The sequence below is a fragment of the Crocodylus porosus genome, unplaced genomic scaffold (genome assembly GCF_001723895.1).
Source record: "Crocodylus porosus isolate Cpor-Errol unplaced genomic scaffold, CroPor_comp1, whole genome shotgun sequence".
NCBI lineage: Eukaryota > Metazoa > Chordata > Crocodylia > Crocodylidae > Crocodylus > Crocodylus porosus.
In genome coordinates, this window is record NW_017728943.1 from 39,777,519 (window position 1) to 39,790,581 (window position 13,063).

General features: G+C 45.5%; 1 protein-coding gene across 1 annotated transcript in view; it reads right to left on the bottom strand.

Moving 5' to 3' along the window:
• LOC109319559 overlaps positions 1–12,784 on the bottom strand; it is a 25,177-nt gene extending 12,393 nt beyond the window's left edge. The window contains exons 1-5 of the mRNA XM_019549204.1: positions 12,459–12,784; positions 12,140–12,179; positions 5,889–9,380; positions 3,196–4,938; positions 2,130–2,195 (exon numbers count right to left, since the gene is read on the bottom strand). Coding sequence (XP_019404749.1) covers positions 2,130–2,195; positions 3,196–4,938; positions 5,889–9,380; positions 12,140–12,179; positions 12,459–12,587 — 5,470 coding nt within the window. The 5' untranslated portion in view covers positions 12,588–12,784. The remainder of the gene's footprint in view (positions 1–2,129; positions 2,196–3,195; positions 4,939–5,888; positions 9,381–12,139; positions 12,180–12,458) is intronic.
• Between the last annotated feature and the right edge of the window lie 279 nt (positions 12,785–13,063).

The following is a 13,063-nucleotide window of genomic DNA, read 5'->3' on the forward strand; positions in this document are numbered from 1 at the left end:
TTGCATTTGCGGGGGGGGCGGGGGGAAAAAAGGTCAGCCAGGAAGGCCAAAGCAGCATTAGAATTCAGGCTGATAACAAAAAATTAGGACAAAGTCCTTTTTCAGGTATACAAGGAGCAAAAAAGGTGCAGGGCAGCACAGGTCCCCTACAGGATAGATAGGGGGGGACAAAGTTGAAGTCTTCAATGATTTTTTTGCCTCTATTTTTGAACTCTGATCTCGACAAGTCTCCCAAATGCATTGCTGACAGAAGAAACACCAGTCCACCAATTGTCGGTGCTGACCTAGTAAAAAGAGATACTTGGAGGGGCTGGATGTGTTTACATCAACAGGACTGGATGAGCTCCATCCAAGGGTGCTGAAAGAATTAGCAGTGTCATAGCAGAGCCACTGGCATGACTGTTTGAGCACTCATGTTGCTCAGGTCAGGTCCCTGGACTGGAAAGAGGGCCAATGTGCTCCCCATTTTCAAGAAGGGGAGGAAGGAGGATCCTCCTTCCTATAGGCCAGTTAGTGAGTCTCACCTCTTTTCTTGGGAAAACTCTTGAAAAATTTTTTCAAGGATCACATTTATAGGAGTCCAGCAGGTAATATAATGCTGAAGAGCAACCAGCATGGGTTCATGGCAGGTTAATCCTGCCTGACTAACTTTATTTTATTCCATGACTAGGTCACTAAATGCTTAGATGTAGGAGTTAAGGTAGATGTCATCTACTCTGACTTTAAGAAGGCCTTCAACATGGTATCTCATCCTATTCTTATAAAGAAATGTAATGGCTCTGCCGTAGATGATTATAGTCATGCAGATGGCAAACTGGCTTAAGGGTTGTACCCAGAGTAGCGGTGGACAGGTCAGTATCAACCTTGAAAGATGCAGGTAGTGGGGACCCCCAAGGCTGGGTCCTTGGGCCATTGCTGTTCAATATCTTCATCAGTGGCCTGGACGAGGGTGTGGAAAGCACTCTGTCTAAATTTGCAGATGATACCAAACTGTGGGGCAAAGTAAACACACTGATGGGAAGAAACTGAATCCAGGTGGACCTGGACAGATTAGAGAAGTGGGCATAGAACAACAGGATGCAGTTCAACAAGGACTAGTGCAAGGTACTGCACCTAGGGAGAGAGAGAGAAAAATCGTCAGCACACCTTTAGGCTGGGGATGACTCTCTCAGCAGAGAGGTGGAAAGAGACCTCAGAGTCATTGTCGACTCCAAGATGAATATGAGTTGTCAATGTGACAAAATAATTAGCAGAGCCAACTGCACTTTGTCATGCATTAGTAGGTGCACCATGAACAGGTTCAGGGAGGTGATGCTCCCCCTCTATGCAACACTGGTCAGGCTGCAACTAGGAGTACAGCATCCAATTCTGGACACCACAATTCAAGAAGGATGTGGACAACCTTGAGAGGAGCCAGAGGAGGCCACTCGTATAGTTACAGGCCTGCAGGGAAGGCCTGATGAGGAAAGGCTGAGGGACCTGGACCTTTTCAGCCTCTGCAAGATAAGGCTGACACGGGGGGGAAGTGGGGAGGAGGAGTCTTGTGGCAGTTTACAAATTAACCGGGGGAGGAGGGAGGCAGCAGGACCCCTTGGAATAACCAGAAACAAATGGCCACAAGCTGATGGAGAGTAGATTTCAGTTGGACATCAGGAAGACCTTCTTCACAGTTAGGGTTGCCAGAATCTGGAACAGGCTTCCAAGGGAGGTGGTACTCTCCCCTACCCTGGGGATCTTCAAGAGGAGACTGGACAAGCACCTGGCTGGGGTCACATGACTCCAGCACTTTTTCCTGCCTAGGGTCAGACTCAAATGATGCACTGAGGTCCCTTCCAACCCTAGCATCTATGAATTTATGTCCCCTACAGCCACAGAGAAAAAAAGCCCATCTCCATCCTCTCTATACTCATCCTTCAGGTATTTGATCCCCCTCAGTCTTCTCTTCTCCAGACTAAATAACCATAGGGGAAGATTAATTAGCTTGAACAAGTCTTCAGTGACACAGAGTAGATTATCTGAATGCTACTGGTTGATTTCCATCTTTTGACCAAAAACTGGATAAGAGCCAAGTTGTGCGTACAAGGACTTAAACATGTGCCGAGAGAACCTGCTCCCCACAAATCACTTACCACCGGGCTTATGCTGGGATTCTAGAGTGGTATCATTTTCAAGAGATGCCAGGAGAGAAGCCAAATCTGTATCAGAGTGAGAAGAGAAAGATCAGTTTAGCAGCCTTTATCCAACAGCAATAGACTGCGAAGGAAAAGGCAGTTTAACAGTTTGATGTCATCTTCAGTATATTACTCCTTGTGCTAAGGGCAGCTCATGAACAGGCCTAGCGATCCAGTGTTTTGGGGGTTGTTCTGCAATGAAGACTGTGGAGACCTTCCAGTAAGAGTTACAAAGTCACAAAAGATTCTCCAGCTTTCTTTGGAAGACGCCCCAGAATCTGCACCACTGTATCATTAGCCACAGAATTATGCTCATCAGCTTTTGGTATTGAGTACTTAGTCTCTGAAATTGGTCTTGGAGCCTTGAAGGGGCAGGAGTGTCAAAGGACATTGAAGCAGTTTACATTCAAAATCTGGGGTTTTCACTCCTCTAAAAGCAACACTGCACACATGAGATTTGTAGTTGTCATAGCTCCAGAGAAAAACCATGAGTGTTGGACAAGACTTCTGAACTTACATCTTGGAAGTGCAGATGCTTAAATCTCACCTATAAAAAGAGATTGGTTCCAAGACCATACATGGGCCAAAGGGAAGTCTAAAAGTCTGGATTTAGTCCTGTAAAAAGAGACCATGAAAACTTAAGGAAGAACACTAACCTAGACATTTCTGTTTTCTTCCCTACAAAGCTATCACAAAAAAGAAAATAAACTTGTAATTGGTGCAGGTTTGGGGGGGAGAAAGCATGTTGTTCATATGCAGTAAGCCAGTCACTTAAATCAGTCTTTAAAAGGGGGCAGGGGAGGGGAAGAGCTATTCCTGAACCTGATCAGAAGAGAGTCTCCTTGAAGACAAAACTTTTGGCTACAGACATGGGAACTCTTTCTAGTGTGCGCATCAATTTAACAATTACAATGGAGCACTCTCCTAGAAATCCACAGAACAACTATCAGTTGGATCAATTTGACAAAATAAAACAGGATTCTAAGAGGAAAAAAGATACCTCACCCCATACCCCAAAACTTACCAGAGGAATCATGCGCATCTTCTTCTGGAGATTCAATATGCTTTGTTATCCCATCAAAGGAGGGGGAGAAAGGATAAGATTTTGTGCTTGCGAGTAGCAGATGCTCTTTCATTCTGGTTATTCTACTGTCAACATGTAGGGTAGAGGTAGCTGCTTCAGCCACCAACAGGTCACTCTGGACGTTCCTCGCAACACCCCAAAATTCAGTGGCGTCTGCCCAGTAACTGCTAGATGCCTTCAGGGAAGAAACATCCAGGGTGTTCTGTACAGTTGCAGGACTCAGAACTGACTCGGTTTTGATATCAGGCTTTGATGTTTCCGAGGTAAGAGACTGGACACCAAGTTTCATTTCTGTATAGGCAACAGCTGACTTAAAGTACAGATTAGCTTTGCCATTGTCATCTCCAAAGGCTTCCTGATCAGTACTGCTCTTTTTAACATTTCTCTCCAACTCTGTTATGTGTTGCAATTGACCAGTTGCTTCTTTAATCCCCTTGGTCAGGTCAGCGTTAGACCAAGAGTCTTCCAGCGAACGAATGTGGTCATGAATCACTCCCTGCAAATCCACAGCATTGGCCTGCAGCGTCTTTTGGTCCTTGGGTAGGTCAACTCTGAAAGTCTGAGGAGCAACGGTTTGAGTTCTCTCCCTCATTCCCTCTAAAGACTGATAGGCATGACGAGAGGTAGAAATTTCAGCTTCATACGGTCTCACGTCAGACTGCAGATCTTCTGGGCCAGCTGGTCTCCGGTGAACTGCCGAGTCATGCTGTGGTCCCAGTTTTCTGGAAGTGCTTACACTTTCTACTTCAGTGGATTTTTTGGGTTGTTTCATACCCAAAGGTTTGAACAGCCAGTCTGAATGGATGGTTACCCTGTACGGAAGTCTACGAAAAACAAGCACCGGCCTTTTCTCATCTTTTGTGGCACTCACCACAGAGATATTTAGACCTGGAGTTTTCTTTAGAAAGTCAGAAGGCTTCTCTTCCCTACTATAGTTTTTGTTATCCCCCAAATTCATAGGCTTCTCCCCCTTTGGGAAGGGAGTGGGTGATGTGGTGCTGTCCATGGCTTGAGAGAGATAGGCATGCAAGTTATTATGAAGAATCTGGTTTCTGAGAATTTCTAAGTTTGTAGCTTTTCCAGCTTCTTGGTCTGTGGGCAGCTTGTGCAATTTATTTGGATCATTAGGAGCTGTAGTAGTTTTTTGGAAGCCCAGGCGTCGGGAGTGTACTTTTGGCAATTTAGGGTGAAGTAGGATACCACTAGAACTAGTTTTCCTAGACTGCAGTTTAAGACCCTGCTCAGAAGCAACATCTATGGAGTCTGCAGTTTCATAGTCTTTGAATGTATAATACTCTCCCTTAAATTTGTATTCCTGGCTTAGGAAATTTCTCCCTGATAAAAATACTATATGGACTGCCAAGGCCCGAGCAGCAAAGATTAAAGTACCTTGGTTCTTGCAGGCATAAGCCATCTTCCTTTCCACATTTGACATGACCCCTTGAAAAATTATTTTATCCCAATTCTCATCACAATCCCCATTTCCCTGAAATCCTTTGATGTAAATCAAGATATGCTTTCTAGGGCCTGCCCAAATAGTCCAGTTGCACCAGATATTGGTTTGAATCCCACTGTGTGGAGGAGAAAATTTCCCAAAATCATCTTTTAAGATTACATGGCAGCTTTTTATAGGAAGATATGCCAGCAGCCAAGGTGATCCTGACTCCAAGGAAACAGGGGGACCTGTGGGGGGGGGGGGGGGGGAAAAAAAAGAGTAGTAAGTTGGCAAGATCAGTCAGTCATTCTGAAAGCTTTAAGAGTCATGTTTAGACGACCAAGCCAATTTCTTTCATTGCAGAAAATCCCCGTTGTGTGTATGCTAGGTCATTTCTCCAGCTGTAGAAAGTTTCATTACCTGAATTTTTCCATTACTGCAGCTACTACATACTTCTACAATTTGTAAGTCTCTGCTAGCTCTGCACTCTTTTTGCAGTTTCTCCTTCCTAACCTTGAGGAGAATCTCATGATTTGTGACTGAGCTGGTCAAATTATTCACTGTGACAACTTGTATTTGTTTCTCCAAGTTAATTTTATTAGGTCACCAGCTCTATAGCTGGGCAAGTCATTTTAATTAGGCTAAAGACTCTCCATTTCCTGTGAGCTCCCCAAGCTACTCAGCTAGACTGATGCTTAGCACCAATAGGACTGACAGAAGCATCAGTCCCAACCACACAGCTGTGAAGGTTCCCAAACCATCTTGCCTCTGGGTCAGTCCGCATGGCTGTGACCCCATGAGGCTAGGAGTCCCAGTCCTGCACCACCACGTCTGAAAGCTCCGACAGACTCTCCAGCCAGCACTTTCAGTGCTCCCCTACTGCAGAGACTCGAGAGGCGGGCCAAACACTTGAGAGGCGGGCCTTTCACAAGACCCTAGCTCAAATGGCAGAGCACCTGGAGGGCCTAACATGGCTTCTCAGTCCCTACAGCGGTCTGCCCAGCTGCAGAGATTTTGAAAGAAACTTTTCAGGAAAGCAAGCAAGCCAGTTTGAGATTAAAGTTATACCATCAGATAACTAGAGCTGGTCAGAAGCTATGCTAGAATAGCAAAATTCCCCACTTGCCCCATGCTCGAGCCCTACCCCTACAGGGCAAAGTTACCCAGATAAAGTCAAAGTCAATCAGCATCAACATACCAACATCACTTGGGAGTTCTTGCATTTCTGTCATGCATGCTCTCTCAGATACAAGATTAGAGGTGGACTGGACAGGAGCCAAATCCATCTTCTCTCTTAATGCTAATTTTCCTGTTTGAAGCACTGGAGCAGTGTGGCCAGTACTAGTAAATGGAGAGGCACTTCTCCACTCAACAGTATCTTTTACTTTGGGATGTTCCATACAAGGTGGGAGTGCTTGTTTCCATGTTTGAGTGATCTCCTTCATGGGCACTGTTGGTTGGACTTCAGTGCGCGAGTCTACATGTACCAGAGGCAGTGTAACACTGGTGCTAGAAGTTAGAAACTCATTTTGCTTCCCTCCTCTGTGGTCCATCCCCATTAAGATTGGTGGCATGTTAGTGAAAGACTTTGGTACCAAGGAATAGCAACTTATATGGTCCTCAAACTCAGGTTCTGGGGTTAAGACTTGCTGCTTAATTGCAGGGAAGAGACTTGGGAAAAGGAGATTTCCATCAACTGCTTTGGATTCCACAGTTTCTACCCAATGGATGCCTTCATCTTCTCTCCCACTCTTTACTATTAGCTGTTGGGCATACGTTCCCTTTTCCTGAGAAATAGTTGGGTTTGGGAAGACTCGTTCTTGTTCCCGTTCTGTAGAACCTGGAACCCCACAGTTGTCAGCCAGCAGGCTTGCGTGCAACTTGGCTTCTAGCAGGTTATCCACACGAGCAGTCGGAAGAGGCGTGGTTGTTGTTGTACTAGTGAGGACATGCTCTGCCTCTTTGAGGGCATCCATGTAGTGGCTGCTTTCTGTCCCCAAGGACAGCTGATCTTTTAAAGCACTTACACCCCGAGTAGCTGGAGGAAAGGGGGCCACTGCATGAAGGAAGCGGAGGGCAGGCTCCAGTTCTGAAGCCACTGGACTGAAGGAGGCTTCTGCGCTCTGGAAGACGAATTCTAGTTCTGGGCCTGCTGGGGCGATGGAAGCTTCTGTGCCTGGGAAGGGGAGAACAGGCCCTACTTCTAGGGCCCTTAGAAAGGGAGGGCCTGCTGCACTCCAGAAAAAGTTTGAATCCAATTCTGTGGGGACAGGCTCCAGTTCAGAGGCCACTGGAGGTAGAGAGTTTTCTGTACTTGGGAAGTAGATGGGTTCCACATCTGAGGCCACTGACATAAAGGAAGCTTCAGCACTCGGGAAGAGGACAGGCTCCAGCATTGAAGAGGCCAGCTCTGGATCCATGGCAGCTGGTATAAGGGAAGATTTTACATTCAGGAGAAAGCAGATAAGCTCTAGTTCTTCAGGACTGGGCTCCAATTCTGAGGCTACCGGAGTTGGCGAGTCCATGTTTGGGAAGGGAAAGACAAGCTCTGTTTCCAAGACCTTTGGAGTAGGGGAGGCCTTTGCACTTGGCAAGAAGAGGACGGGCTCCAGTGTCAAGACAGATTCCAGATCCATGGCAACTGGAGTAAAAAATGGGTCTTCACATGGAAAGGAGAGACTGGACTGCTCTCCTGAGGCTGAGGGAGTGAGGGAGGCTTCTGGCCCTGGGAAGGGAAGGGCAGGCTCCAATTCCAAGGACCTTGGGGGCCAAGAGGTTTCTGCATTTGGGAAGAGGCTGGGCTCCAGTTCCAAGACTGAAGGAGGAAAGAAGGATTCTCCCCTTGGGAAGAGGGAGGCAGGCTCCAGCTCCAAGGCCTTAGGAATGAGGGGCACTCCTGCACTTAGGAAGGGGAAGGCAGGCTCCAGTTCTGAGACTGTTGGAGACAGGAATGCTTCTGCACTTGGGAAGGAGATAGATTCCAGTTCTGTGGGCCCCGCTTCCCATGCCCAGGTAAGTGGTGTAAAGGAGGCTTCTGCACATGAGAAGACAGTTACCAGGTCTGTGGCTATGTCCACAGGTTGGATATATTTTACAGCTGAATAGGGTACTTCTAATGCATCAGCCTTTTGATCAGCTAGTTGCTTAGATACCTTTGTATGTGGTATGCAACCTGTTGTACTTGCAAGGATGTTTTCTTGCTCTACAGCAGATGAAGGCACCGATTGCTTGGTTTGCAACCTCAAGTGATTCTTGCCTTCCAACATGCTGTGTGGTGCTGCAGTGACCAACATGATTTTCTCTTGGTCAGTGGCTATCCTAAAACTTTCAAAATACTCAACCTCTGGATATTTCTGTTCTAGAATCTGGGAGTGATGGCTTCCAAATTCAGCCACAGGCATAGTTCGACTGTGACAGCTTCCCAATCTATCCATTCCCTTAGTCTCCAATACAAATTGCAAATGATCAAGTACCATGCCATGCTGACTAGTCAAGCCATGGGTAGGCCACAAACCCTTCTCAAGGTCATCAGCAGGACCGCTCACTGCTTCATAAGCCAAGAGTTTAGACTGCAGAAGCCCCTCTGTCAGTGTAACACTGCCAAGACTTTGGGAGTGTGAAGCATCAATATTTTTTCCTTCTATGGTTTCGGTGATGTCATGAGGTAGAATCTGTGAGTATGTAGCCAGGATAGGGTAATTCAGATGTGTTGGTTTTATGGTTGGCCTATGCCCTGGTCCTTTCACCTCCAGGAGTTTCAAGGGTTCCACTAAGGGAAACACACTTAAGTCAGGGGCATCAGAAAGTAAGCCTGGAAGTCTTGTTGGTCTGTACACACCGCTGAAATCCACTACAATTTCTTCTTTGGCAGGAGTACACAGCTGCCAGTTAGCAGATGCTGCAGTTTGTATTGAACTTCCAAGAGATTCCCCAGTGCAATGCATCTCTTTGTTGACCACCAATTTCATAGACAGCTTTTCAGACTCCAAGATGGCAGGACGTTCTATTTTTAAACTAGGAGTCCATGTATCATACCAAGGTGCAAGCTGAACAGGCCTTTCCAGAACTGTAACACTTGGGTCTGTATGCACCGTCTGCTGTGCGTTTGCATTAAGTGCAGTTGCCTTAAAAGGGTTTTCCTTAATGGCAGTCCTAGCAATGTTGTCATCTAGAATCTCTCTGTCGTTCATCACCGATATGTTAGCTCTAATAACACTGTCATTGGCTTTCTTGACAACTTTTCGAAGAGGAGTCCCAGAAATGAAACCATCTTTGGGAATAGAATCTTCTTCCTGATGTTCAAATACATAATATTTGCCTTTAAAGTGTGTGTTTTTATGGTGTGGAGCATGCTTCCTCAGAAGGACAACATGGACAGCTTGGGCATAGGTGGCAAAAGCATTTATCTTCTTGTTCCAACAGGCATACACTACAGAATTTTTGATCAATGAAGAGACTCCTTCAAACACAATCTTATCCTCGTTTGTGTCACAATCCTCGGTAGTCATAAATTCTTTGACATAAATGATTATGTGTTTTCTGGAGCCTGCCCAAATGGTCCAGTTGCACCAGGTATTTACTTGATAATGGTTAAGGTATGTTGGAGGAGAAAATGCCCCAAATTTGTCCTTTAGAACTCTATGGCAGCTTCTCACAGGCACATACACCAACATCCAAGGAAACCCCAGCACTGAAAGACAAGAAGACAGTTTCAGAATCTGGATGAAAAAGCTTCCTTTCACTTCAGGTGAGTCTCAGAGGCTCTCCAGAGCCTATTTTTCACATGAGAAGTCTCCATCTTTCCTTGACCCCTTTCCCCAGCTGCCAAGGGTGTAAGAATCAACTACAAGAGGACCATGCCAGCAAACCTACAGTCAGTCAGATGCAGTGGCTTGCAGCAGGAAGGCAGATGAGATGGCTAAGCTAAGCATATGCCCACACCAATATCTAAAAATGCTACTGCAGCTTATATGAACATACCTACACTAACAAATACGGAGGACTGTTTCTATGGCAACAAAGCCCAGTACAGCCAGCTGCTGCCTTTTGCCCCAAAGAATCCTGAACAGGTTTTGGAGCCAACATGGCAGCCAGTGTTTCCACAGCCATGCCACTACTGCACGGCTAGCTTGGATGCAACTCTCTGACATCACCCCATTTGGATTGCAGAATAAAAAAAAAAAAAGCCACATTGCATACACACTTTTCAGAGGCAAATCAGCTCAGATGTCACCTGTGTTAAGCAGGGTCATTACTGATCCAAGTTTTGGCCATAAGTCCAACTTAAGAGTCCCCACCCCCTTTAATAGATTAAACCTACAGAGAAGGAGGTACTAGTTCTAAACAAGTTATACAGGAAGAAGTTATGAGGACAGGAGGCAGGATAAGGATCAGTCAGTTAGCTATCCAGGATTTTATGCATTTGTTTAGGATGTCAAAACACACAGAAGACTAGTCCAGTACCTCTGTCAGCATTAGGCATTTCATGACCCATTGGTGCTCCACCCAATTCAGCGTTTCTCAAGCTACTTTGGGCCACATAGAGGCGGTCTTGTTTTGGAAACACAAATGCAACCCTTGTAGCAGACACAAATCATACCCAGAGGCAAATGGGGATGAGAAAACACCCCCATGATTTTACCACTAATTGACCACGCACAGAAGTTTCTAGGGCATAAAGTTATTCAGAAGTTGTGTGGGAAAGCCCCGTAAAGAGCAGCTTAAGTCTGCTAAAACATTTTTCTCCTCCCTCACAGCCTGGCGAAGGCATCCCTGGCAGCCAATTGCAAGGCATTGATCTTGGGCACAACCAAGTTTACCCCTCTAGCTGTTTTCCCCTCACAATACCACTGCTCAAGTGGCTGCTTTGGAATCCATTTAGAAATAGTGCACCTGCAAGGAAAGAGTTCCATTTGACACAGATGGCAACTGGGCTTTCAGAGGACTACCTGAACTGCAACAGGTGCTTCAGAGAATGAAGGACAGCAAAAAGAAAATCCATAATGCATTGCACTTCACAACCCCTTGTCTCTCCTGGCATAGACAGCAGCATGCAAGTTACAAATAGCGGTATTCCATTTAAATTAAGAGCTACTGCAACGCTCACACTCCTAACAGCAAAGAGGTCCACATATGCTTACACAAACACATCTGGGGGAAACTGTACTCCTGGAGGCAAGTGCCATTCAGACAACACTGTTCAGCAACGCTGCTTTTGACCAGTCTTAGTAAGTCCGCCACATTCTCCAAAAAAATAGCATTAGATGATCCATTAAGTCTTTCCCATCTCTTCTTCTACAATAGGAGCATTGAGTATTGCTGGATTCACCAGCCTTTTAGGCAACAATACCACCTTGCAGTCTATTATTGCTCCTTCTTCCAAACACTTCTGTTCTATCATCTGCCACCATTTGGGGTACCCAGGATCTTTCAGGTCAGCTTCTCAGGGGAGGACAAACCAGAGACCTGGGTACAGACCCAAGTGTAGGTGCATCCCAAGTGTAACTCATGTTCTTTACATACATACACACTAGTCCTGGAATAACACTTAACAGAGCAATCCCACGTTTCAGGGATCTCTGCCTCAAACAACTGTGTGGCTCCCAGGGAACAATGCTGCCTTTGGAACTGAATACAGAGTCCACAAAAGACAGAACCCTGCTGCTGCTTATACTGCCTCCTCTTTAAGGTCTGCTGCCTCTATGCAACATCCCAAAAGCAAGGTCATAGCACATCCCTCCAAGAGTCAAACCTTGCTCACATGCAAAGAAGAAAAGCTTAGAATATGATGTGCAAAAGCACCGCCCTGGTGATGTTTGCCACTGTAGGGTGCATAGAGAATTCACTTAGATCATAAGTCCTAAGCAGAGAATCAGAGCACAGGCACTACAAAGGGCTGTTAGTTTTTCAAAGCAAACTGAAATGATACTTCAATTGAAAAGGGGATTTATTTTTTCAAGCAGTCAGCTCAGGCACCAACAGCATTTCACCTCTTTTCAAGAAACAGCCATCATCACCATCATATTAAAACCGTTAGATTTTTGGTGAGAGAATAGGTATTGGCATCTATCACTCACCATTTAGCCCCCACCAAAATGAAACAGTCTAGCCCTTGTGCAGGAATAGGCTCAGAATTTCTGAACAAGACCCATTTTGCTATAACAAGAAAGCCAGAGAGGTCTGAAGGTAGAGTTAACCCCGAGATACAGGTTTTGTTTCTGAGTCTGGCTCTGGTCACTTGGTTTAGCTGTGGTTTAATAGTCATTTCTTACAGCAAGATCGCTCCTGCTTTAGAGAGCTGGTTTTCCCACCAGAGTTTTGCTGTCTGCACATACAGAGGAAGAGCCACTGGACTTCATTTTATTTCCAAGGACTGAGGAACATGAGAGCTTTGGACTAGTTACCTGCTTACAGGGCCATACATCAGTAGCTCTAAAGCTTAGTTCTTACCTGCTTGTGCCTGCTGGGACTCTTGGAGGGACCCACTTGCCTGCAAAGAAAACAGGATTGAGTTGTTATAGGAAAGGCAAACAGACTTTGCTTGCCACCACCTTACTGCTCAAAGATATATTTTAGCCAAAGCTTTGCAGCAGGAGAAATAACTAGGCCTGCAAGGTCACGTAAAGTCAGCTCTGACAACTAGGTTGTCTATGTACATGCAAGACAACAGATATGTCAAGGAACAGAAGAGGGTCCCCAAGAACTCACAGTGCTGCATTTCCATATTTTGGCACCCAGGACAAACTTAGGTCTGCAGTCTACTACTCACCTGCTCCTGCACTTTATCCACATTGCAGCTAGATTGCAGCCTGTGAACTTGCCCACCAGGTACCTGCCCCAGTAGGGAATACACAAACAGGAGAAGGGGAAGTACTGACAACAACAACAACGATCTCATGGTAAAATTTTACTGAGGACCCACACAAACAAAACAGCAAGCAAAAATTCCCTCCCTAAGACTAAGCCATCAGGCTCCCCAGATAATGACCATAGCAAGCTTTACTGCTCTGAATACTTTAATTTAATCAACTCATCTTACTGCAGAGAACATAGAGATGACTAACTTATACACTTCTCCTCTACCCAGATGTCATCTATTATCTAATTAGATCAGAAGGCCAGCTATAGTGCATTAGGAGAAGGGCTCTCCTTTTTAAAGTTGTCCCCTATGCCGAAGGATTTTGCTGTTTTAACGAGACATTTAAAAAGACCCAATCACGCAGCTTATAACAAGTAAACACACCCCACTGCAAAGTCAGATACAAGCTTAACTCTATGCACATGAATATTTCCACTGACGTTCTAAAACTGCTCGTGTGCCTACCACTGAGTAGGATTACAAACCAAATTAGCTTTTAAAAATCAATGCAGGTA